Source organism: Vicugna pacos, chromosome 3 (genome assembly GCF_048564905.1).
Source record: "Vicugna pacos chromosome 3, VicPac4, whole genome shotgun sequence".
Taxonomy (NCBI): domain Eukaryota; kingdom Metazoa; phylum Chordata; class Mammalia; order Artiodactyla; family Camelidae; genus Vicugna; species Vicugna pacos.
In genome coordinates this window covers 72,769,977-72,795,256 of record NC_132989.1, presented here as the reverse complement: position 1 = coordinate 72,795,256, position 25,280 = coordinate 72,769,977, and the positions used below count along the sequence as shown (strand labels likewise).

The 25,280-nt window shown below is 33.8% G+C and overlaps 1 protein-coding gene across 3 annotated transcripts in view; it reads left to right on the top strand.

The window, feature by feature from the left end:
- FCHO2 (FCH and mu domain containing endocytic adaptor 2) overlaps positions 1 to 25,280 on the top strand; it is a 109,540-nt gene that overhangs the window by 43,576 nt on the left and 40,684 nt on the right. For 2 of the 3 annotated variants that reach the window (XM_072958535.1, XM_072958533.1), the window contains 6 exons: positions 1,069 to 1,167; positions 1,915 to 2,011; positions 18,589 to 18,633; positions 20,352 to 20,424; positions 23,596 to 23,620; positions 24,165 to 24,221. In XM_072958535.1, coding sequence (XP_072814636.1) covers positions 1,069 to 1,167; positions 1,915 to 2,011; positions 18,589 to 18,633; positions 20,352 to 20,424; positions 23,596 to 23,620; positions 24,165 to 24,221 — 396 coding nt within the window. The remainder of the gene's footprint in view (positions 1 to 1,068; positions 1,168 to 1,914; positions 2,012 to 18,588; positions 18,634 to 20,351; positions 20,425 to 23,595; positions 23,621 to 24,164; positions 24,222 to 25,280) is intronic. The other variant, XM_072958534.1, reaches the window with a different exon arrangement.

Sequence of the window (25,280 nt, the reverse complement as noted above, 5' to 3'; positions counted from 1 at the left end):
TATGATCATTTGGCTTAGTGATTTCTGATCATGTAACTCAGTGCTGAAGAAAATTGGACATTAAATACAGGATGAGGGAATTTAATTTGATAAACTAACCAGGGAAAAATAACAAACATTAGGCCTGCTCCTTAGAACTGATATAATTTGGCAAGAAAATGGGTAATCAGGTTTGTGCAGCAGAAATGACAAATTTATTTTTGTTTGAAAATGACTAGTTCAGCATTTCCCAAATCCTGTTTTGAGGAATATTATTGTTCTTTGAGATATTAATAGATATGCAGAGAAGAAGGGAAAAAAGGGGTTGTGTGGTCAAAGAAATTTGGAAAACATTAGGTTAAGCAGAGTGAAACAAGTTTTGTTACTTTAGTATTTCTCAGTTATTTCAGTTTTTAATATGTTTATTGTGAAGCCAAATCTAGCAGTGGTTTTCTTCCAGGGGAATAAGTATCAGAATAACCTGGGAATTTTTTCCGAACAACATTCTCACCTCATGGAGGATTTATGTGTTTTATAGATTGAAAATATCCCCCAGGTCATCTGAATCACCCCCACCTTCAGTTGAGAACTGCTGAGATAGAGTATGTGTACAGGCTTTCCCAAATTTCTTTGACCACATACTACCTCTTTTGGAGACTGTGTACTAAGTAACATTTCAAATATTAGGCATTTTGAGAATCTGTGGGCTAAATTGTAAAGCCCTAAGAAGTAAACTATAGTTTTAGCTCTGCCGACTAATTGTTTTTAAGTTTCTGAAAAACACTTCTCCCTTGGCTTTTGTGACACTATTCTTTCGTGGGTTTCCTTCTGATTTTCTGACCAAGATTGTAGATTTTAATTTGTAGGATCTTCTAATTCTGAAAAAATTCATATTTGCCTGAGAAATGGCATAACAAAAAGTTAACTTTTTTCAATGCTTTATTTCAGTATGTTTACCAGAGTCATTTGTCTCGAAGCATTGTTAAACATTATATAATAATAGTAACTTGCTAAATTTGGTTAACTGTATTGAGATGACTTCAGAATATTATCTGTCTGTGTGTGTAATTTTTTATATTTGCTACCCAGAAATTTCAAGATATTGAAGAAACTCATCTTATTCACATAAAGGAAATTATAGGATCTTTGTCAAGTGCTATAAAGGAAATTCATTTGCAGATAGGCCAGGTAAGTTTTTACTTTTGTTGAACTGATTCATGGGAATTTTATATTCATTTAAGACTCTTTAAAAATCCAAACTCATAACGTGGTACTGAATTATTTCAGATAAAGAGTGCATTTATGTGTGTTAAATATAAAATAACCTGAATTTTTGATTGTTTGCCTATCAAGGATGGTAATTTAAATTTAAAAAATTAACTATGCTCAATCCTCTTTACATTAAAATTCTGAGATTGACAATTTTTGAATATTTCTTTTTTAAAGTTTTACTATTTTAAATTTAGAATAGCAGCTTCAGTAAGTTGTGGAACTTGTGCTTAGAAATTTTCCAAAAATGTGAAAGAGGTTTAGTGATGACATTTAGAATGCATTGAAATACAGTAGAGAAAGATTGTCCCTTATTCCTTGTTACTAAAGATCTAAACTATTTTCATTGTTATACAAGTTTTATTTATCATAAAATTTATGTCTCTAAAATACTCAAAGATGGAAACAGGGCAGTCCCTTGACTTCTAAGGCCATGAGGCCGTATCTTAAGGGGTTCATGTCCACAGTGGTTTGTAATCACAGATCTACTAACAGTTTAAATGAGGTAACAGAGCCTGTTAGGTAAATGAAAATTTTCAAAGGCACTGGGTCAAAAAACACATATTTTGGTGTAATGATTTTTAACTGTTTTGTGGAAGTTTTGTCTGAAATAGAATAAGAATATTTATGGAAAATAAAAAAACTTATCTATCTTATTTTTAATAGGTCCATGAAGAATTTATAAATAACATGGCTAATACTACAGTTGAAGGCTTGATACAAAAATTTGCTGAGTCTAAGGGCACTGGGAAGGAAAGACCTGGTAAGATGACAAAACTCTACAAAGAAACATACTCAGATTTCCCATCCTGTAACAAATATGTTTGCCTTTAAATTTCGAAATTACAAAATGGAATTTAGGAGATACCTTAAAATCTGTGTAAAATCTCAGATATCATTTACTTTGTGTCTCACGATATATTTGACTTTTGACCTTTAGTAGTTTATAATTTAGCATTAAAGTGGTTATCATAACCATTACTAAATATATTACAATTTATATTTTCAAAAGTTTAGCAACAAAAGGCCTTTTTAATAACAGAAAGAATGGGAGAGAATATTGAGCCCTCAGAGCATTGAGGCCAATGGAGAACCTTTCTTAAAATTTAATAACCTTTTTTTTTCTCATTCACTTATGTATTCAACAAATATATCTATTCAGTGCTAACAGAATTCCAGACACTGTTTTAGACACTGGCGATATACCACCGAGTACAGGAATCCTGGTTCCTATTATAAGAACAGATGATGACAGGTTTCCTGAATCTTACTTTTAATAAGCGTGTTGTGATATATCAAACGTAATAAGCAGCCCATTCCCTTCTTCTACTCAGCATACCTGCCATCTTCTAGATTTCTTGCATTTATTAGTTACTATACCATCTTCTTGTAAGATATTTGTTTCACTCCACAGGTAAAAATTACTCAATCCAGTAAATAAGTTAAAATATAGTTTGGAATTCAGGAAAATGAGTAAGTGATTTATAGAGAAGTCTGGGAGCCATCTTTTTTCAGCGCAGCTCACAGAACTAAGACTTAAAACCTAAATCGTCTTCACTTCCTTCTTCCCACATTTCATTGACTTTCAAATTGTATTGATTCAATTATGTTAGTATTTTTTTTTTCCCTTGAGACCTTTCCATGCTTTCACTACCCACCTGATTGTATCAGCAGGTTTCTAAATAGTAGAGATGTCTTTTCCAGTCTATTTTACATTAATGTTTTGGCTATATAATTATGAACTTATAATTGTATTACTCATAAATCTTTGACTTTTCATTACAGACAGAATGAAATTTAGATCTGGACTTAGGTTCAAAGCCTTTCAGGATCTGGCCTTGCCCAGTCTTTAGTCTTATTTCCTTTATTTCTTTTCTGGCATCCTGCACTGCAGCCAACCTGAACTGCTTGCTGTTTCCTATATATGCCCCCCTTTTGCTCTTGGCACCTTAGTTACCCTTATGTCCTTACTCTAGAAAATGTTACATCCCACTCTTTTCCTGTCCCACATCTTCCAGTTTTTGTCAAATGAATGAAATCTTAAAGAGCAAGGTCATGTGTTACTTCCACCATCAGAGAACTTTACCTGTACTTTTTTTTTTGGCATTGTTGTCTACCTTAAATTTTAGTAATTGTGCTCTTGTGAAGAAAAGTTCTGTATTTGATTCATCTGTTTATCTTCTTAATGTGTTAACACTGCATTTTTGTTGTAAGAATGAACAGATGGGCATATAATGGTAAGGTTAGGCTATTAAGGAGGTTGGAATGGATGGATTTGCTATTAGAAAAATCTCGGTGAAGGAATAGTAAATAATTATGGTTAAAGGTTAGTGAGTACTTACTTTGTGCCATGTACTGTGCCAGTTGCTTTGCAGGCAAACTTTGATCTTCAGGAACTCTTTGAAATAGGTACTATTGTTCCCATTTTATGGGTGAGGGAAATATTGAGAGGTTAAATTATTTGCCTAAATTAAGTACAGGGCAGAACACTGAGATTAAATTTTAGGATCTTTGACCCTAAGACCCATGCTTTGGAGAAATTAGAATAAGTGAGTTCACATACGTGGAGACAATGAGGATACTGAGATACATAACCTATAGGATAGTGAGAAACCCTGAAATTTCTTTTAAAGATTAAATTATAAGTGAAGACCAGTTAAGAGAGGTAAAAACAATTGAAAAAATTTTATCTGGAGTATCTAGAAGTGTTGATAGTAAAGCCAGTGTGTATTGGCTGGTTAAAATCCTTTAGACAGAACCCTAAGTGAGGTTGATAGATTGTACTGTCATCAGTATCCTGTTTGTGACAATATATTCTAGTTTTCCAAAATGTTATCATTGCAGGAAACCAAGCAAAGTGTTCAAGGGATCTTTCTGTACTCTTCTTTTTTTTTTTTTAAACAACTGTATGTGAATCTACAATTATCTCAAGAAAAAACTCAAGTTAATTTCTTATCTATGGTGTAGCACAGTACTTAGCACTGTAGTTTGTGGTCTGTTCTTTACTAGCAGTGAGACTTACAAGCCTCATTGCCCTCATCTATAAAGTAAGGATAATAACAGTACATACTCATGGGGTTGTTGTGAGGTTTACATGAGGTAATGCAGCATTTATTGAGTCCTTTATAAAAGTCATTTTCAAAAATTAATATATTCTTGATTAATAGGTAGTTATTATTAGATATTGTTTATTTATAAATTTAAATTTATTGGCCTCAAGATTCTCTAAGACAGACAGAAAATTTCTGTAACTAAATGGTAAAAGGGAAGCCAAGATTGGTGATGACATGGGCTTTTCCTGGAATTACTAAACCCAGAATTAGGTGACTGTTTCAGGGTGATTGTTGACATTGTGTGTATAGGTGGCTGATTTTCAAAATAAGTGGTCCCAGAACTAACTTGGGGAGGGATGGGAAGGAGTACAGTGGTTGTGGGGGTGGAGTGGAAAGGATGAATATTACTTCTCTAGTTGACTTGCTATGGGTGACTAGTTACAATTCTTTCATATATATTTGTTCCATTCATGGGCACTAGAGGGAGCCGATTGCAATGATAAAAACTGTGTTTCTCATGAAAATAACGCGGGATTGTATGGAATTCATGGACTTGAAGGATTTTGTTTTCTAAGATGTATCCTAATCTTTGTGTATACTATTTTGCTGTTAACATTTTTTCTCCTGTTTTGTAAGGGCTCCCTCTGGTGGATGAGTTCCTTTGTAAACTGGTTTTAGTCCTATGAGGTACACATTTTAAAAAGAAAACAAGAGGCTCAGTTCTTTAAAAATTTTTTATAACTAAAAGTTAACCTATTTCTCTTGCAATGAAAAGTGAATGTTTTTTACTGAGTTATCTTTTGAAAGATGTAACCTCTAACTGTATGTCTCCAATTCTCCTATGTAAATCAAACACTTTGAGAGCATTACATTTTTTCCCCTATTCATTGAGGCACTATTTTATACTTCTTATATGTAGTGTCATTTTTTTTTATTGAGGTATGATTGACCTAGAACATTGTATTAGCTTTTAGGTGTGCTACATAATGATTTGATAAACATACGTATTGTGAAATGATTACCAAAGTGAGTTTAGTTGACATCTGTACTTTTTTTTCTTGTGATAAGAGCTTTTAAGAATTACAGTTGGCCCACTCTGTCTGAAGATTCTGTACCCATGGACACGAAGAACTGACTGCATTATGCCCTATAAGGGAGGCTAGTATCTTCGGATTTTGGTATCCGCAGAGGTCTTAGTCTACAACCAGTCATCTTCAGATACTGAGGGATGACTACTTTCTCAGCAACTTTCAAATACATAATATATTATTGTTAACTAAAGTTACCATGCAGTACATTAACATCTAGAGGACATATTTTATCTTATAACTGGAAGTTTGTATGTTTTGACTACCTTTACCCATTTTGCCCATGTGGTTGGGTGGGGGGTGGGCATCTGTTCTCTTTGTGTATGAGTCCAGTTTTTTTTTAGATTCCACATGTAAGTGGGATCATTCACTATTTGTCTTTCTCTGTCTTATTTCACTTAGTACAGTGCCCTCAGGGTCCATCCATGTTGTCACAAATGGCAAGATTTCCTTCTTTTTTAAGGCTGAGTATTTCATTGTATGTATATATATATACACACACACATGCACACACACACCACATTTCTTTATCCATTCATCTGTCAGTAGACACTTAGGTTGTTTCCTTTACTATTGTAAATAAGTAATGCTGCAGTGAACATGGGAGTGCAGATATTTCTTCAAGATAAGGATTTCATTTTCTTCAGATAAATACCTAGAAGTGGAATTCCTAGGTCATATGGTAGTTCTATTTTTAATTTTTTTGAGGAACCTCTATACTGTTTTTGTCATTACATTTTAAGTATAGTACTGCCTTGCTCTTCTGGAATTTGAGTCACTTTAAGGGGATGCTTTGAATATCAAAGCACCTGTGGTCTGAAATGGTCATGAATAAACAGGTGTTTGCTAATTTTGAATATCTTGTTATGGTGTAATGACATTATCCTAGCATTCCTTCACATCCATTCTCATATGATTTAATTACAAAAGATTAAAATCCATATTTTTTTAAGTTTTCAGTTTTACAGTTATTCTGCTAATATTGTATGCTATTTATAATTCATAAAAGTTAAGCAAGTTTCCATATAAGAGGATAAATAACTTAAAAAAATTGGTAGGCTAGTGTGTAATATGTTTAAAAGATTTTGTTGCGAAGCTTACCTATATTTTCATTATATGATAATGCCAGTTTATAGCTTCCATTTGAAGATTTCCAGGGACTATACTGTGTTTAAAGACAGAACCCCAGTCTTTAAACCCAGAAAGGTAAACATAAAATATAACCTGTCACAAAGAAAAAGGAAAAAGTGAAATTCTTGTGGTCAGACTACCTAAGTGAAATGAATTGATTAGTTTAGGTGTTTGGACTATTTTGTCTTCTACGTTAGGTATATTATTTTAAAGTATAAGGTAAAGCATATAGTTAAAAATTAAAATAAAAAATTAAAATAATGCCAAACCTATAAATAGAGCCTCCTACCACTCCCACCACACATTTTTTGTTTTATTATTTTTTCTTTTTTTCTGTCTCTATTTTTTATAGAAATATAGTCAGTTTACAGTATGTCAGTTTCTGGTGTATAGCACAAATGCTTCAGTCATACATGAGCATACATATATTCATTTTCATATTCTTTTTACCATAAGCTATTACAAGATACCGAATATAGTTCCCTGTGCTATAAAATACGAACTCGTTATCTGTTTTATATATATTAGTTAGTATCTGCAAATCTCTAATTGAACTCTTTTTCTTTTTTTTCTTAACAGACTTTATTCTTTTAGAGCACTTTCAGGTTCACAACAGAATTGAGCTGTTGAGAATTGAGAATCTGAGATACAATACAGAGTTTGCACATAGCCCTCCCCACCCACACACATATATACTCCCCTACCCTCAACATTCCTCATCAGTGTGGTGTATTTGGTACAATCGATGAACCAAAATGGGCACATTATTATCAACCAAAGTCCATAATTTACATTAGGATTCACTCTTGATGTTGTACATTCTATGGGTTTTGACAAATGCATAATGACATGTAGCCACTACTATAGTATCATACAGAATAATTTTATAGTCCTAAAAATCCCTTGTGCTCTGTCTGTTCATCCCGCCCTTCCCTCCTTCTCCCCAAACCCCGATCTTTTTATTGTTTTCATAGCTGTGCCTTTTTCAGAATGTGATTTGGCTGGAATCGTACAGTTTTTAGCCTTTTTAGACTGGCTTCTTTCATTTAGTAATATGTCTTTTAAGTTTCTTTCATGGCTTGATCTTTTTTTTTTACTGCACAGGTATTTTTAAATTTACATATATGTACTGTTCATTGTTTCTAAGAACGTTTAGAGCTTTAGCTTTTTAAACTTAACATAGTTATCAAAGGAATCAAGCCAACCACAAAATAAGAATTAACTCAAAGAGATACGTACACCCTGCTATTTACAGCAACATTATTTACAATTGCCAAGATATGGAAGTATCCTAAGTGCATGTCAATAGTTGAATAGATAATGAAGATGCAGTATGTATATGTATATGTATATGTAGTAGAATACAACTTACCCATTGAAAAAAAAGGGTATTTTGCCAATTGTGGCCCTTCATTCTCTTTTTTTTTCCACTTCAAAAATCAGAATTTTTACAACTGGCAGAGACATTTCCATTACATCAAAAACAACAAAATACCTAGAAATAAACTTAACCAAGGAGGGTACCTTTACTCTGAAAATGAAAATGACACAAAGAAATGGAAAGATTTCTTGTGTTCTTGGATTGGAAGAATCAACACTATCAAAATGGCCACACTACCCAAAGCAATCCACAGATCCAATGCAACCCCCATCAAAATGCTCACGACATTCCTCACAGAACTAGAACAAACAATTCCAAAATTTATAAGGAACCACAAAAGACTTCAGACAGCCAAAGCAATCTTTTGTAGGTCTCTCTCTCTTTTTTTTTTCTTTTTCTCTTTCTTCTTTTTTCTTATGGTTTGATGACTAGAGAAGGTCCTTTAACATTTGTTGTAAAGCTGGTTTGGTGGTGCTCAAATCTTTTAGCTTTTGTTTATCTGTGAAGCTTTTGATATCTCCATCAAGTCTGAATAAGAGCCTTGCTAGATAGAGTATTCTTCGTTGTAAGTTTTCCCCTTGCATCACTTTAAATATATTGTGCCACTCCCTTCTGGCCTGTAGAGTTTCTGCTGAAAAATCAGCTGATAACCTTATGGGAGTTCCCTTGTGTGTTTGTTGCTGTTCTCTTGCTAGTTTTAGTATTTTCTCCTTATTCTTAATTGTTGTCAATTTGATGAGTATGTGCCTTGGTGTGTTCCTCTTTGGGCTGATTCTATGTGGTACTCTCTGCACTTCCAGGACTTATGTGACTGTTTCCTTTCCCAGGTTGGGGAAGTTTTCGGTTATTATCTCTTCAAAAATTTTCTCAGATCCTTTCTCTCTCTCTTCTCTTTCTGGGACTAGTATAATGCGAATATTAGAGCGCTTCATGTTGTCCCAGAGTTCTCTTAAACTATCCTTATTCCTTTTTATTCTTTTTTCTATTTTCTGTTCTGAAGTAGTGATTTCCACTAATCTGTCTTCTAGCTCAGTGATCCGTTCTTCTGCCTCAGTCAGTCTATTCTTGGTTCCTTCTAGTGTAGTGTTCATTTCAGTGATTTTATTCTTCAGCTCTGTTTGGGTACTCTTTATATTTTCCAGCTCTTTGCTAAAAACTTCACTCTGTACATCTATACTCCTCTTGAGTTCTCTGAACATCTTGGCTATCATTACTTTAAACTCTTTCTCAGATAAATTACCTATCTTCTCATCACTTATTTCTTTTTCTGGGATTTTATCCTGTGCCTTGGCCTGGGAGATATTCTTTTGCCACCTCATATCGTCTATTTTTCTATGTGTTTGTAGATTCCCTCCACAGGCTTTGGGATTATTGTTTCTTATGTTTAGTATCTGCTCCTGGTGGATAAAGCTGGACTAGATGCTTATTCAGGTTTCCTGGCAGGAGGTGCTGGGTGAAGCTTGGTCCTGGATCTCTGGTGGGTAGGGCTGTGTCTAGAGGCCTTTGTGGCTTAGCAAGTCTGCTGATGGGATGGCTGTGTTCCCACCCTGTATGTTGTTTGGCCTGAGGCTGTTGGGAGGGGCTAGGTCTTGGTGTTAATGATCCTATCAAGATGTCAGTCTCCAGGAAAACTCATGGAGATTAACACTCCCGGAATGTCCACCACCAGCTTGTAAGTCCCCTGAGTGAGCTATAGCCATTCCCTACGTCCCCTGGAGACCCTCCAAATCCAGCAGGCAAGTCTGGCCCAGGTTCCTATGAAATCTCTTCCTCTGTCCTTGGACCTGGTGCACGTGAATTTCCATGTACGCGTCTCAAGTGAATGGAGTCTCTCTTTCCCCCAGTCCCGTGAGACTCCCAGAGCCAAGCTCCCCTGGACTTCAAAACCAGATGTCCTGTGGTCTCCCTCTCTTCCCAATGCCGAGACTCAAGCTGAGGAGCCTACATGGGTCTTAGAGCACTCACTCCTGTGGGAGGGCCTCTGTGGCTTAACAGATCTTACAGTTTGTGGGTTGCCCACCTTGGGGGTAGGGGGTCTAAATTACATCACAAGCACGTCCCTCCTACTGTATTGCTGTGGCTCCCTCTTTATGTTTTCAGTTGCAGAAGATCTTTTTTGCTAGGTTCCAGACTTTTTCAGTGGTTGTTTAGCATTCAGTTGTGGTTTCGTTGTAGTCACAAAGAGAGGGAAGCTCGTAGTCCTACCACTCCGCCATCTTGACTGAAACTCCCAAATTTTTTGTTTTAAGTCAGAGAAACAGAGTATTATCCAGTGTATAAATATACCACAACTTCTTTATCCAGTCATCTGTTGATGGACATACAGGTTGTTTCCATGTCTTGGCTATTGTAAATAGTGCTGCAATGAACATTGGGGTGCATGTATCTTTTTGAATGAGAGTTCCCTTGGGATATATGCCCAGGTGTGGGATTGCTGGATCATAGGGTAAGTTTATTTTTAGTTTTTTGAGGAATCTCCATATTGTTTTCCATAATGGCTGCACCAAATGGCATTCCCACCAAGAGTGTTCCCTTTTTTATACCCTTTCCAGCATTTATCATTTGTGGACTTCTTAATAATGGCCATTCTGACCAGTGTGAGGTGATACCTAATGGTAGTTTTGATTTGCATTTCTCTGATAATTAGTGATATTGAGTATTTTTTTCATGTGCCTGTTGGCCATTTGTATGTCTTCATTGGAGAATTGCTTGTTTAGGTCTTCTGCCCATTTTTGTATTTTTTTTTAATTAAGTTGTATGAGCTGTTTATATATTCTGGAAATTAAGCCTTTGTCAGTTGCATTATTTGCAAATATTTTCTCCAATTCTGTAGGTTGTCATTTTGGTTTGCTTATTGTTTCCTTTGCTGTGCAAAAGCTTATATATTTAATTAGATCTCATTTGTTAATTTTTGCTCCTATTTCTATTGCCTGGGTAAACTGCCCTAGGAGAACATTAGTAAGATTTATTTCAGAGAATGTTTTGCCTATGTTTTCTTCTAGGAGGTTTATCATGTCTTGTCTTATATTTAAGTCTTTAAGCCATTTTGAGTTTATTTTTGTTTATGGAGTGAGGGAATGCTCTAACTTCATTGATTTACATGCTGCTATCCAGTTTTCCCAACACTACTTGCTGAAGAGACTGTCTTTTCTTCATTGTATATTCTTGCCTCCTACGTTGAAGATTAACTGATTGTAGATCTGTGGGTTTCTGGGCTTTCTATTCTGTTCCACAGATGACTGGATGAAGAAGTTATGGTATATTTATACAATGGAATACTACTCAACCATAAAAAGAATATAATAAAGCCATCTGCAGTAACATGGATGGACCTAGAGATCATCATTCTAAGTGAAGTAAGCTAGAAAGAGAAAAAAAAATACCATATGATATCACTCATATGTGGAATCTAAAAAAAGAAAAAAAGAATACTGACAAACTCATCTGTAAAACAGAAACAGACTCACAGACATAGTAAACAATCTTATGGTTACTGGAGGAAAGGGGGTGAGAAGGGATAAATTTGGGAGTTTGAGATTTACAATTGTCAACCACTATATATAAAAATAGATTAAAAAACAAATTTCTTCTGTATAGCACAGGTAACTATATTCAATATCTTCTAATAACCTTTAATGAAAAAATGAAACAAGTATCTGTATATATGCATGATTAGGACATTGTGCTATAATACATCAGAAATCGACACATTGTAACTGACTGTACTTCAATCAAAACAAAACAAGAGAAGCAGAAAGCAAAATTTAAAATAGCTAAAAAGACCAAAGACCCACAAACCACACCAGATTTGCTGAGTTTTGGGGTTTTCTATTCAATAGCCAAGTGGGAATGACCAGAGAAAGAGAAAAGAATGTATGATGATTAGTGAAGAGGATAATGTAGATCAGCACAAATAGCTGAGTAAAGAGGAGAACTCCCAAAGACAGTAACATAGAAAAGCTCCACTTTATGAAGGAGTACACTCCCATCTGTTGTGTCCAAGCCACCTCGGACAGAGACGTGAACTCCGCCCTGTGGGATGCGTATGCCTCCTGATAATGATTATCTTGTATATCTTTTAGAGCAGGAGTTTGCAAACTATGGCCATTAAGCCAGATTCAGCCCCTCCCCCCCTCTTTTGTGAGGCCTACAAGCAAAGAATGATTGGGGGAAAAAAGCAGTATTTTGTGATACATAAAATTATAAAATTAAGGTATCAGTGTCCATGAAAGATTTTTTGAACACAATCACACTTCTTTCTGTATTGTCTATGACTGATTTCATGCTACTACAACAGCAGAGGTCACTAGCTGTGACAGCTCTTCTGGCCCACAGTGTCTAAAATATTTATTACCTGACTTTTCAGAAAACCTTTGCCTACCCTTTTGTTAGAGAATGTACTTCTTGTGTAGTATAGAAGCAGCTTTGTCATAATACTTTAGAATTGGGTAGCTCATAACAATACCTAAATGAGACAGGAGGGAAGGGAACAGAGCACAGCCATTAAAGGAACACAGCAATTAAGTACAGGACATAAACTGGATAGAACTAAGACGGTGGAAGATTCAAATCTCAGTAGACCTTGAGGCCCAAGATGGTGGGATATTTGACTTCCAGCAGACCTTGAGCTTCATTATACACTCACTGTAATATATTATCATGCTAAATGGCACTCTCACAGGTTCTGTGACAGTTCCAAGGCTGGCCGTAAAAGGCCAAAAAGTGGGCAGTGGCCCAATCCCTGAGAATCTTTGCTCCTTCCCCAAAGTAGTTGGAAAAATCCTCCAACTTGTTAGCATATGAAGTTACCAAACCCATAAAAACTAACAATCCTGCACTCATGGGTGCTCTCTCTTGCCTTCTGAGACAGCCTGCACTCTGTCTATAAACTTGCTTTCACTCTACTATGGCTTGCTCTTGAATTCTTTCCTGCAAAAAGCCAAGAACTCTCACTTGTTGAGGCGCTTCCCAGGGACTCTCCTGTGATCTGGGAATCCATCCTCTTGTGCCCCATTTCCTGCAACATAATCTTTTTTCAAAAGTTGATTCTGCTGTTCTAGGATTCAGAAATCGTTTAAACTGACATCCTGCACCAGCTACATCTGTAGTCACATTACAGCACAGTAACTGGTTATCATAATAAGAACCCTAATTAAACTGTTTTGAAGTAGGTTTTAAGGAAAGCTTAGTTCACTAATTTGAAGTAGGCATTTAAAATGTTCAGTGTATAAACATTAACAACAGAGTAGAAGTAAAAAAGTAAAATAAGCTAATTATAGTTTTTACATGTCCATAAGTCAGGTTTTTAAAGAGTATATGTAGTTTTATTATTCCAGAAACTGTTATTTCTATTTTTAATATATATTTCTGTATTTAATATATATTTTACAATTTGAAAAGATTTGGCATCTTGTATTTCAGAAATGTCATTTATTAAAAAATTTTAACTGTGTTCCATCCGCATACAAGCTTTTCTATTCAAAATAGAAATAATACATGTCCATAAATCAGGTTTTCAGTTCTTTTTTTGCAGTGTGTAAAAGAAGTTATCTCAAACCAATTTGAACTTAAAAGGAAATTTATTGGAAAGAAACTGAGGTATCCCAAGGATCCAAAATCAGGAATATAGCCAGGCCACAGGAGAAAATTCAAACCAGTAACCACACTAGGTATCATCTTTTTCTTTATTCAGTCTCTGTATTTCTACTGCTTAAATTTTTTTATTTTTTGTTTTTTGCAGAATGGTTTTCTTTGTTTCTCCAGGCACAATATAAGGTGCTCCTAGTAATTTCTGCATATTTTTACTTGTTCCTTAATTGCAAGGCTCAGAATTAACCCAGGTTTTTGTTTTTTTCCTAGACTACAAAGAATCTGGTCTAGGTAATCTTGGTTTGTGGTAATCTGCTTTCTAGTCTAGTCAGTTCTGACTAAGTCATGTGGCTTCTGTAACAGAAGCCAAGAGATTATAGTGAGCAGAGTATAATTCCTGAAGGTTTTATCAGGATCACAGAGAGTGAGATTATGACTCAGTCTGGGGATGTGGAGGCAGTGTCAGATTTTGGATGTAGGAGGAGATTATATTTCAGTGCCAAGAATCTGTGTTTGGAGATTTAGAAGATTTTACAGTGACTGAAATTCCATGGTTAAAAACTTACTCCTTTGATTTAAGACCTTGGTCGCTAAATTTGCCTCATCAATGGTTCTTAAGCCTTGGATACATATGAGAATCAATTGTGGAATTTTTTTCCCTTTCCTTGTTATTTCTCTCTCTTAAAAAAAAGATGTACAGATGTACAATGCACTATTTGAGAAATTATGATGTCATTGGTGTGGGGTGGGTCCTTCGTACCACTGTATTTTAAAACTTGTCTGAGTCTGATGTGCAGCCATTGTTGAGAACTTGTAGCATTACATCACTGGATGCTTGTTATAAATGCAGCTTCTCAAACCTTACCCCAGACCTCCTGAATCAGAAGCTGCGTTTTAATAAGATCTCCAGGCAGATTGTATGTGCAGTAAAATTGGAGAAGCACTGTCTAGACTTACAGACTATCTGGCAATGGACCCAGAGGTCCCTAGGACTGTAGTTCTCAAACTGATTCTAGGCCCATCTACATCACCTGGGAATTTGTTTAAAGATTCTTGAGCACCAACCCAGACCTTCTGTATAGGACACTCTGTGGGTGGGGTCCAGTAATTTGCCGTTTAACAAGCCCTCCAGGTGATTCTGATACATGAAGCATTGCACTAGGAGATTCAACTGGGAGTTGAGATTTGGAACCGATAGACTGAGGGAATTGTTTCTACAAGCCCTTTATTAAAATAACTAATCCTGAAGTGAAGTAGCATTGCTATTGCAACTTATTTTCAAATAATTTAGCAAGTGAAAAAGAAAAAAATTGTGAATACTGGTTTGTATAGCGAGAGTAAGAGAAAGTGAATATAGCAAAAGGTATTATTGTTCTCATCCCCCACATCATTTGTAAAAATGATAAAACTTAGGTTCAAAAAAAGTAAATAGCTAGTCCAAGGTAATCTGCAACAAGCAAATGGCAAAACCAGAATTTGTGCCTCTGTACCCTTTACACATCATCATAAGCTGGAGTTTGATGCTCTTTTTCGAGTTGTCTTGCCTGGTTCCTCATCCCAGGCACCTAGGAATGTGGCTCTGTTGCATTTCATAGGCCCAGGAGCAAGCTTAAAAATGTCATTGACTCCCATTGTTATGAGTCACCTTCCCCCCACCCTCTTTCCCTTTCTTCCTCCCTCCCTCTTGCTCTTTTCTCTTTTTCTCCCTCCCTCCCTCCCTCCCCCTTCCCTCCCTTCTTCTGCCTCTCCTCTCTCCTATTATCACTTTTTGTTAAACTTTGGGGTCTGGACATGTTTGTATGTTTAACTTTGGCTTCTAATTAGAACCAGTGTTCTGTGGTTTCAGTTGGGCATATGCAAAAATATGCTTGATTTGGGAAACTCAGAGACTTCTTATTTGAGTTTTGAGGCCAGTTTATAACTAGGCAGAGTTGCAGATTTGCCCTGTTGGTGGCCTAAGATTTAGAATTGATTCCCAAACAATGGAAACTATTAATTAGATATTTCACATTTTTTATACACTGCCTCTTTCCACAAAATATAGTGATTAAAGATTATTGTTAAATAAATTCTTTCCTCTTATAACATTTCTTTAAAAATTTGATCCAAATTAGATTTGGATAAATTGTTTAGGTTATTGGACTTTTTCTTTTGCTAGCAATAATTTATTCCTGCCCTTATGATTAAAGCATCATCTGTAAGAATTGTTTTGCGTTAGATTGTTGACCTCTTGGAAGTCTGCCTTTAATTTCTTCTGCTTTTAATTGAACTCGTGATGGGATTTTTAGATAATGTGTAAAAGAGCATCAGGAGACAGAGCCAAAATGGTCTTACTTGCTTTTATATAAACTAAATTGCCCTTGTGGCCCAGCATAAAATCTGAGCACTAAGAATAGTTATTTATTTTGACAACAGAATTAATTGAGCCTAAAACAGTTAAAATTCCAGTTGTAGCAAACTATTCTTTCTGACTCTCACTCTGGCTTTGGTACTGTCAGAAAAAGTAACTTGTCTTACGATTAAATAGCAGAATGATGGACAGTGGACTGCATTTGAGGGAGATGCTGAATAAACTTTCTACTTGTGAAACAGTTCAGAAGTGACATGCTGCAAGGGGGGTCAGAATGTGCACTGATATCCAGCTGAGCTGTCAACTGGCACTGAGCCAGGCACGCAAAGCTTTGCCATGTGAAGCAGCATGCGGAGTGTATGCCATTTGAAAAAGAAAATCTTTCTCATGCATGACTGAATTTTTTTTTAAAGAGTATATATAGTTTTATTATTCCAGAAACTTATTATTTCTATTTTTAACAGAAAAGCTTATATGCAGATGGAACAGAGTTAAAATTTTTTAATATGTATTTTACAATTTGAGAAGATTTGGCATCTAATATTTCAGAAATGTCATTTTGAATAGCTACTTTTACTGGATATTTTTCTATTTCAAATGGGTTTTAAGGGGATGTTTAAAAAAGATAAAGAGAAGCAATCAAGATACGTCTGGTATTGGAAAAGTGTTTTGTGAGAAGAAAATGTAGAATTTTGTGTGAAGGGATTGATGTTTATAGAGTGAAGGGATGCCTTTACAATTTTCACATACATGAAGGCATCCAAAGATCTTAAAAGAGTATATACTGTATTTGCTAAGGTGATTTGTAAAAGTCTTTCTAGATACTACATTGAAAATATTTGTAAGTAATACTTTTTTTGGCATTGGTGTTTTATTCTCTGGAATATGCCTATAAGCTGAATATTAGAAATTCTGTAGTTACTGGGTACAAATGATGTGCTGTGTAACTGTAGGAACATTTTGGATTAACCACATTTCTAGTTGTCTTTTTTTTTTTTTTTTGACAAGTGGTTATATTCTCTTAAGCTTTTTTTGTATGTAATAAAACTAATAATACTTAATAAGCTGTTAGTAATTTAGGTAGAGATTTTCATTCTTCTTAATTTTTACAGCAAGCAAAAATTTGCTGTTTATCAGATGCATGTACTACTAAAATTCTTTACCTTTACTGATCTTTCAGTTCTCATCTCTTTCTAAACTGTTAATGTAGGCTGTTAAAAGAATTCTGAGAAGCAGCTCATCACCCTGTCATTTAATACATTCTTAGCTTCCAGATTTACAGAGAGGAAGTCCTTAAAATGTTAATTGGGCAATTTTCTGACTCCGTAAGAATTTTTTGGATGGAAATAGTGAGTGTATTTTTTTTTTTTTCAAGTCTTCTGATATGTGTTGTAAGATTGCCCCAGTAAGGAAGGTATTGCTAATTAATTTATTAGGACCTTGTTTATCAACTCACTTTTATGACTTATTCTGCTTATCACTAAATGTTAATCTACTCTATTTGAATAGAAACTGGAACTGAAGAAGTAAATCTTCGATTTAGGGGCAAGAAGAAAGACATTTTATTAGCCAGTATTTTTTGATGTTCCTACTTGTAGAGAAATCTTTCTTATATATTCGTGGTTTTCTTTCATAATGGAATGATCAGTGAGAACTCTGATCATGAATTTGCACATAGTTATGGTTAAGCTTAACAGCTTAGAAGAACCAGTAATGAAATCCTCTATTATCCACTGTTTACTCTGAGCTCTATTTTAAAATTTCTTGATGTAGCAGGCTGTACCAGTTACCCTAAATAAATTAAAAATTATTTCACAAAAATGCTGAACTTGCGTGAATTTATACATTACAAAACAAGGCAAAAATGACAGTTTAGTGGAACATAAATTTTTAGTCTAATATTTAGCTTTGGGTATATTTCAGTAGAAGAGTAATTCATGCTTTTGCTACTTTCTTTACTAAATACTTTGATATTTTACACATATGGAATATATATTTTATGGCATTTAAGGCTAGTCTCAGCAGAACTGTCATTTCAGGGCTATTTTAATTGTTTTCCAACTCATTTCGATTTTATCATTGTCTTCCTCTACAGTTGATAACAGTACTGAATTAATTTTTCTGTGAGACTACTCGGCATGGGTGTGTATGTGTGACTTTCTCACTTAAAAACTCTTCCCATTGCCTGCAAACTACAGTTCAAATTCCTTGATCTGCTATACAGTTAGAGAGATCTGGATTATCTAGCATCACCACTTAGTATGTAATTAATTCACTTATTTATTAAGGAAATATTTATGGAAAATCTGTTATTTGCTAGTTCACAGTGGTAAATAAGACAGAGTCCCAAGCTTCCGTCCAGGTAGTATTTTACTGAGTTCGTCCTTCTGTCCTTCCCACAAACACAACCAAGGATTCAGCAACTGCCTCTTACCGTGTTTGTTTTCTTTCAACTATACATATTGTAAGCTCCTTGAAAGCAGAAAGTACATGTTAGATCTCTGTGTCTCCACTTCTGTGGTACCATATATAAAGGGTTTTCAGTAAATTATGATCATGATAATAGGCTAGTGTCAGTATTTTTTCACTGTTAGGCTTATTTGATTTTTTAAATTATTGCTGATACTTTAACACAATCATAACACTGGAACACATTTCAGAACAATTAAAAATGTAATGGGATCTGATCTAATTGTTTTCTGCCAGCTTTTTTTTTTTAACTAGTATTTATTCATACATTTTTTTTAGGCCTTTTTGAATTTGAAGAATGTGACCCTGCTAGTGCAGTTGAGGGTAAGTTGACCAGTTGTAACATGTGGCAACTAGCTAATAGCTTCTGTTTACTGAACAAATAAAGAGGAGCTGCTGTCCAGTGGTGTTAGCATGTCTATAGAGTGATGTAAAAAAAATTTGAGTTATGGTTCAAAGACCTGCAGATATTAATGTCTACTTAATAAGCAGTAAGTTTGCCCAAAGGAATATTAGTGTTAGAATACATATATTTTAAAGATTAAATATAACATGTATTTGTTTTCAGATATACATTGAGAATGTTTTCTCCATTGATACCCATCTTTAAACATTCTAATATAAATATGAAGGTCATCAACATATATTAATGTATACTGCTTATGCTACAGTGAGTTAACATTTTAATAATTAATAAGGCTATGCATTAATGCTAATGTTATCATTCAAAATAGGTTGATGATGTGACTTGGAGAAAGGGTCCACAACCTCTCCTATTATAAATTGATGTTTTTCATAGTATGAAACCCAAGAGACATCCACAATTTTTGTCATGTTTTATGTATCTCACTTTGTAAGCTGCTAGAAATAATTTGGAAGCAGTCTTCTGTTTGTTCCAAGGCCTGTGTAAGAATTTGGAGAAATGGTTTGCTGTTGTGTGTAAGGTTATCAGAGCAGCCAGGAGCTCTGGGGCCTAGACTATAGTTCTCACTGTTTGAGAGCAATAATTATTTAAATTCTCTGTACATTAAAATAATTTTTTTAAAGTTTAAGAGAATTTTAAAAATTCTTTTAAAATGTGGATAATAAATAATACCTACTCCATGAGAATAAAAATGATGTATTTTGAAAATATTATGGTATTCAGATGTATGATTCAGGGAGTTAGTTTTGCATGAAAGCAAGTACATTATTCTAAGACACTTGGATTGTAATCCTGGCTATAGTATTTACTAGATGTATAAAACTGAGTTAAAAAAAAAAGAAAACCATAATAGCCTGAGTTTCCTCATGTATAAGGTGAGAAATTAGCTTAGATGTGCTCTGGTTCTCAAAGGGTAAGTAGCCAGGCTTTAAAGCGCTGGATTCTATTAACAATTGATAGCATGACATTTAAAATATAATTTGCCATGCAAAAAGTGGGGGAACTGCCATATTAGGCAAAACAAAGATGATATTTGTTAAGGAAATCTGAATAAACTATAACTATAGTTAAAAAAAGATGGTATTCTTCATTTATGGTTTATATCAGAGATAACATATGGACAATAATGCCATATTGTAAGTTTCCCATGTTATACTATTAATGGATCTGTCATGTTATCTTTTTATTTAAAACAGCACATTTATATTTTGTGACCCTGTGTACAGGAAACATGATTTGATCTGCAATTATAACAGAATCTAACGTGGTAAATAATGTACTTTGAAGTTTTAGGAAATCTGCAAATGCTTATTTTGCCTGAGGTGATTTAGGGGAGACTTAGGAGGGGAAGAGAGAATTTCATCTATAAAGTGAATGTTCTATATATAGCCTTTTGGTGAATAACAGGCTTTATTATATTAACATAAGAAAAATCTAAACAGACTATGACTCTAAATTAAATATTAAGGTTCAGCAGTTTATATTTTTATTTCTTTCGTCCAAATTTAGTATCAACAATTATGAGCAAATTGTGTGTCAGGATACCAGATGTATTCATAAGTTTAATATATTTATCAGGAATAGTTATGTTTCTATAACAATATACATTTATTTTAAGGTATAAAACCAAGGAAAAGAAAGACTTTTGGTTTGCCAGGCATAATTAAAAAGGAAAAGGATACAGAATCTGTGTAAGTATATTAAATATTGTCAAAATCCTTTCTGTTGCTATAAATAATTAAGAATAAGGCTTTTGTTATTAATTTGAAAAGAAAAAACTTTTGCAAATAACTCAAAGTATATATGACTAAAGTATGAAAAATACACACTTTTCTAGAAACATCTGCCAACTTTTCTAGTTTTAGTTTAAAGTATTAACTTTTCTTATTTTAAAATTTCAAGATTTTATAAAGCTTTAGTGTTTTGAAATTGAAACTTTAAAGTTACTCTTATTTTATAAAATGGTAAGGCATATTTTAAAAAATTAAACAAAGATGCAAAGAAAACAAACATTTTCTTAGTCTTAATATAAGAAAAAAGCCATGGTCAACAATTTGATGAAGATCCTTCAGGACAACTCTAAGCATATAGGCACACATTGATATATGCATACATAAATAGAAAATCTTAAATGGAGGAAAAAAAGCCCTAACATTTGTTAAACATTTATACTAGTTCATCATTTTTAGATGCCAGATGGAGTGTAAATTTCATTTACCTTTTTTAAAAATAAGAAATTAATATACAAAGAAACATAATTAGCATATAAAGAAATTAAACTAGTATTCGCTAAGTGAAGTTTTCTACCTTGGCTACATATGAGAACTTCTTGGGAAGTTAAAATAAGTATATCTATGCCAGGCCCTGCCTCAGACCAGTTAAATGGGATTCTTGGGGCGTGAGGGCCCAGCATAGTTTTTGTTTTACTCTAAGCAGCCTATGTGATTCCTGATATACACGTGGGGTTGGGAATCATTGAGCTATGATTAACCAGAGACAAACTGGAATTAAAGGAATTTTTCTTTGCTTAATTATTCGACCCGTTTAGATTAGTCAAAAGTCTTGAGTGATTTGTTGACCTAATAACATTGACTGAAAATTTGTTTAAAATCCCTATTTCTCTAGCATAATCAGCAAAACTCTCCCGAGATTTAGTATTTTGATGGGCACTCACATTTTTCAATGTAAGAGAACAATTTGTGCTTCGGGTATTCTTGCCTCCTCTCTGGTTATATTCTTGGTATCTGAGTTTCTACCATTCTAAATGTCTGTTTCTTACCCCTCCCCTAGTAGTATTTGGTTACAAATTAAGACTGTTTGCAAAGTAATTTATGCATATAGCTATTGTCTCTTCTGCAGATGTTTTTTGAACATTGTGAAGAGGGTATTTTGCTAAGGGGATGGAACCTCGTCTCTTTTTATAATATTGGAAATACATATTGAAATCTAAACAATTGATTTTTTAAAGTAAATTTTTACAGTGTAGCCAGTTTATCTGTTAGTGACTGTATTAGAAAGAGTTAAAATGTTTTTACAATGTATGGTTTTCACAGCTGTTCATTTAGGGAGCTTATAATATTTTTGTTTATTTCATGTTTTTAAAACAATTTTTCATGACCGTAATTTCCCAGTATGATCATTTAGGCCACTTGGATATTGGAATATTTGACCAATAAGAATACTAGGTCATCATGATCGCCTTCTTTCAACACTTCCTGGCAGAAAAAAAAGTTGAGATTTCATTTTGCTTGAAATGCCCGAGGCTCTTGGCATGCTTCTTCTCATAGCCTGAAGGCTTTAGAAATGCCAGCAGTTGTGGATGAGGGGTCTTGCTCAGAGCATAGTCTTCCTGGGATTTCACCTGCAGGTCTCACACTGTGCACTGTGAAGCAAACAGATGAGTGCTTTACCGCAAAGACTGGAGGATTCTGGTTTAAGCCAGAGAATTAACAGTTTGGAACTTTTATACTTACTTTTATATTTACATTTTATCTTTAAAAAAAAAAAAGAAGAAAGTAGAAAAGTCTTCTCACATCTTAATTGATTTGATTCTGTACAGGGATTGAACTTATTATCCTAGTACCTATTTTGGAACATTTCTTCAGAGTATGCATAGGTTTTTTTGATAAAATATTTCTTATAATCTACCAATAATAGGAAGCTTTTTTTCAAAATTTGCTATTTTAAGTGGATATAAAGACATGTGGGGGTTGCATTCATCCTGTCTCTTTGGTGCTTCCATTTGGATTAAGAACAGTATAGTCATCTCCCTCTTTTTTCACTTTTTCAGTCTCTTTCATCCTTTCTTGAACAAAATTCTTTAATTTGTAGATTTTCCTGGTTTGTGCTTAGTCTTTGGATTGATACAGATTACCTGTTTATCCTGTATATTAAGTGCTTTCCCTATATATTTAGTGCCATTTATTATTGTTCGTTTGGCTCTTAAGGTGTATCTAATGTCTGTGTTTTCAGTTTATTATTAAAGTGGCAAAATCTCACACTATATGCATTAATATCTCAAGCCAAAGTCTGTGTAACTAAGCTAGTGCTTTTAAAATACGCACTCTAATTTTTGTTTGTGAATTTGTTTTAGAACTAGTATACATACAAATTTTTCTCACCTTACTCCTCATGGCTTTAATGTCTTTAATTTTAAGTTTTAGGTCTTTATTTGGCTAGTCGAGAATGTTGATATTTATGTTTTAGCTTTACATTTAAAGTAATAGTTTTCACTAGATTATATCCAGATTCTTGTTTGCTTACTAGTTAAATTATAAAATATCAGTTCTCAATTACATATTACATTAGACTAGAAACTATTCTGGCTGAAAGTCTAGCTGCTCATTTAACATTTGGAGAAAGGTGGCTTCACTTCCCTATATGCTAGCTTATGGGAAGGAAACTGAAGTTTAAAAAAATTTTAATTTAAATATGTTATTTACTATTTTTTACCAATAAAAATATAGATTATTTTTTAAAGCCAGATTTTCTTCTTTGAGGGATTTTTTTTTTCTTTCTCCACCTGAAGGATTAAAAGCCACCAGAAATCCTTGTAGGGCTGACAGCTTCCTTGATATGATTCTTGTGTGTATTCATGGAAAAGAAGTACTTTTGAAAGTAGTTTTTAAAATACTCGTAAGCTGTTTGTTTTATTTTATCTTTTAGTATGGTACAGGGTAATGTCTTTGTGTGAATTTTAAAATCATTTGGTATATTTTAATCTTCATGATTTGATTTCTCTAATTTTCCTAGAGTTTAAATAAAAGTTATATTTAAATACCAAAGCCAAAACTTTCAGTTTAGTGTAATTATCAGATAGTTCTAACAGTTGAATATTTCTAATATTTTGTTTATTTTAACAGGGAATGCCCTGATGCAGATTCACTTGTAAGTAGATTTTATTTTGGTATAAACAGTTTAGCTGTTTCCATTAGGAAATACCCAGCATATTTGGGTTGAGCTGTTTACAAACGTTTCCAAGAAAAATACTAACCATGTTATTATAAATTCACTATTAAAATTATTTTTAAAAAATTACTTTACAGATGCATTTTTGGCTTTACATTGCTATAAGCTTTGATACCCTTGGTTTACTAATAATAGAAGATATTTCTAACTATCTTTGAAAAGTGGATATTTTACTTTTAAAATTGAAGTGGTGCCGTAGAATATTGCTTTTTCTTGGGAAATATGTCAAATTTCAAACCTGCCTACTTTATTTTAAAATGTGGTGCTCTTATTAATTGATTCTTAGATCTGTTAAAATACTGCTTTTATCTGTTCATTATATTTGAATTTTGTTTAGCAGACTGTAGTTTTAGAAAAAATAGCAACAACCATGGTTAGTACTTTTCTGTGCTTTTTGTTTTGTTTTAAAGAAAGTTTGTTTATATTTCTTTGTTTAAATATATTTCTTTATATGTAATTAAAGAAGACATCAGATGGAGCTCCCTGTGGGTACAGTGGGAGAGTAGATTTACCAAATGATGTAAGTAATGTGTAGACAGACACATTTTTCAAATTGTTCATTAGAATTCATTAGACACTGCTCATGTTGATAAGTGCAGTAGAGTCCAGCTGTTTCCTTTATTGTTCTTGCTTGCATTACTGTTGTTTCTTTTGGCCACAACATGTTATGCTCTTTTATAGGATATTGGTGTACCAAAATAAAAAACTAGGTATTCTGTAAAACACTGTGCTTTATGTTACTTAAGATAATACTAGTATTTTTGTTTTATATTTCAGCCTTTAAATAAGAAAATTACTATTTTTATATGTATTTTTTAACATTTTTTATTGATTTATAATCATTTTACAATGTTGTGTGAAATTCCAGTGTTCCAAGGATCTTTCATTTTGATGCCCTTTTTCAGCCACTTTTGTTTCATTCCCTCCTTCTCCCTGATCTGGCAACCACTAATCTTTTCACCATTTCTATAATTAAATCATTTCAAGAATGTTATTTAAGTGGAATCATACTGTATGTAAACTTTTGGGATAGGCTTTTTTCACCCAGCACCATTCTCTGGAGATTCTTCAGGTTGTTGCATGTATGAATAGTTCATTCCGTTTTATTGCTGAATAGTATTCCATGATATAGATGTACCAGAGTTTGTTTAACCATTCACCTATTGTGGGACATTAAGTTGTTTCCAACTTTTGGCTGCTAGAAATGTTGTTTTGAACAGTTGTATACAGGTCTTTGTGTGGATATAATGTCTGACACTGGTCATTTTCTTTCTGAAGTCTGTTTTTATCTAATAGTGACTGTCTTTTTTGTTTTTTAAACTAATATTTACATGGTATGTTTTTTCTATCCTTTTCCTTTCAACCTACCTCTGTTTTATATTTGAAGTGAGTTTCTTGTGAGTAGCATATAGTTGGGTCATACTTCCTTAAATTCATTCTGCCAATCTAGATTTTTTTATATTTAGACCATTGATACTTAAAGTGATTATTGACATGTGAGGGCTTAAGTCTGACATCTTATTTTTTGTTTTCTATTTGTTCCTCTCTTTCTCTTTTTTTTTTTTTTTGAATTTTGGGG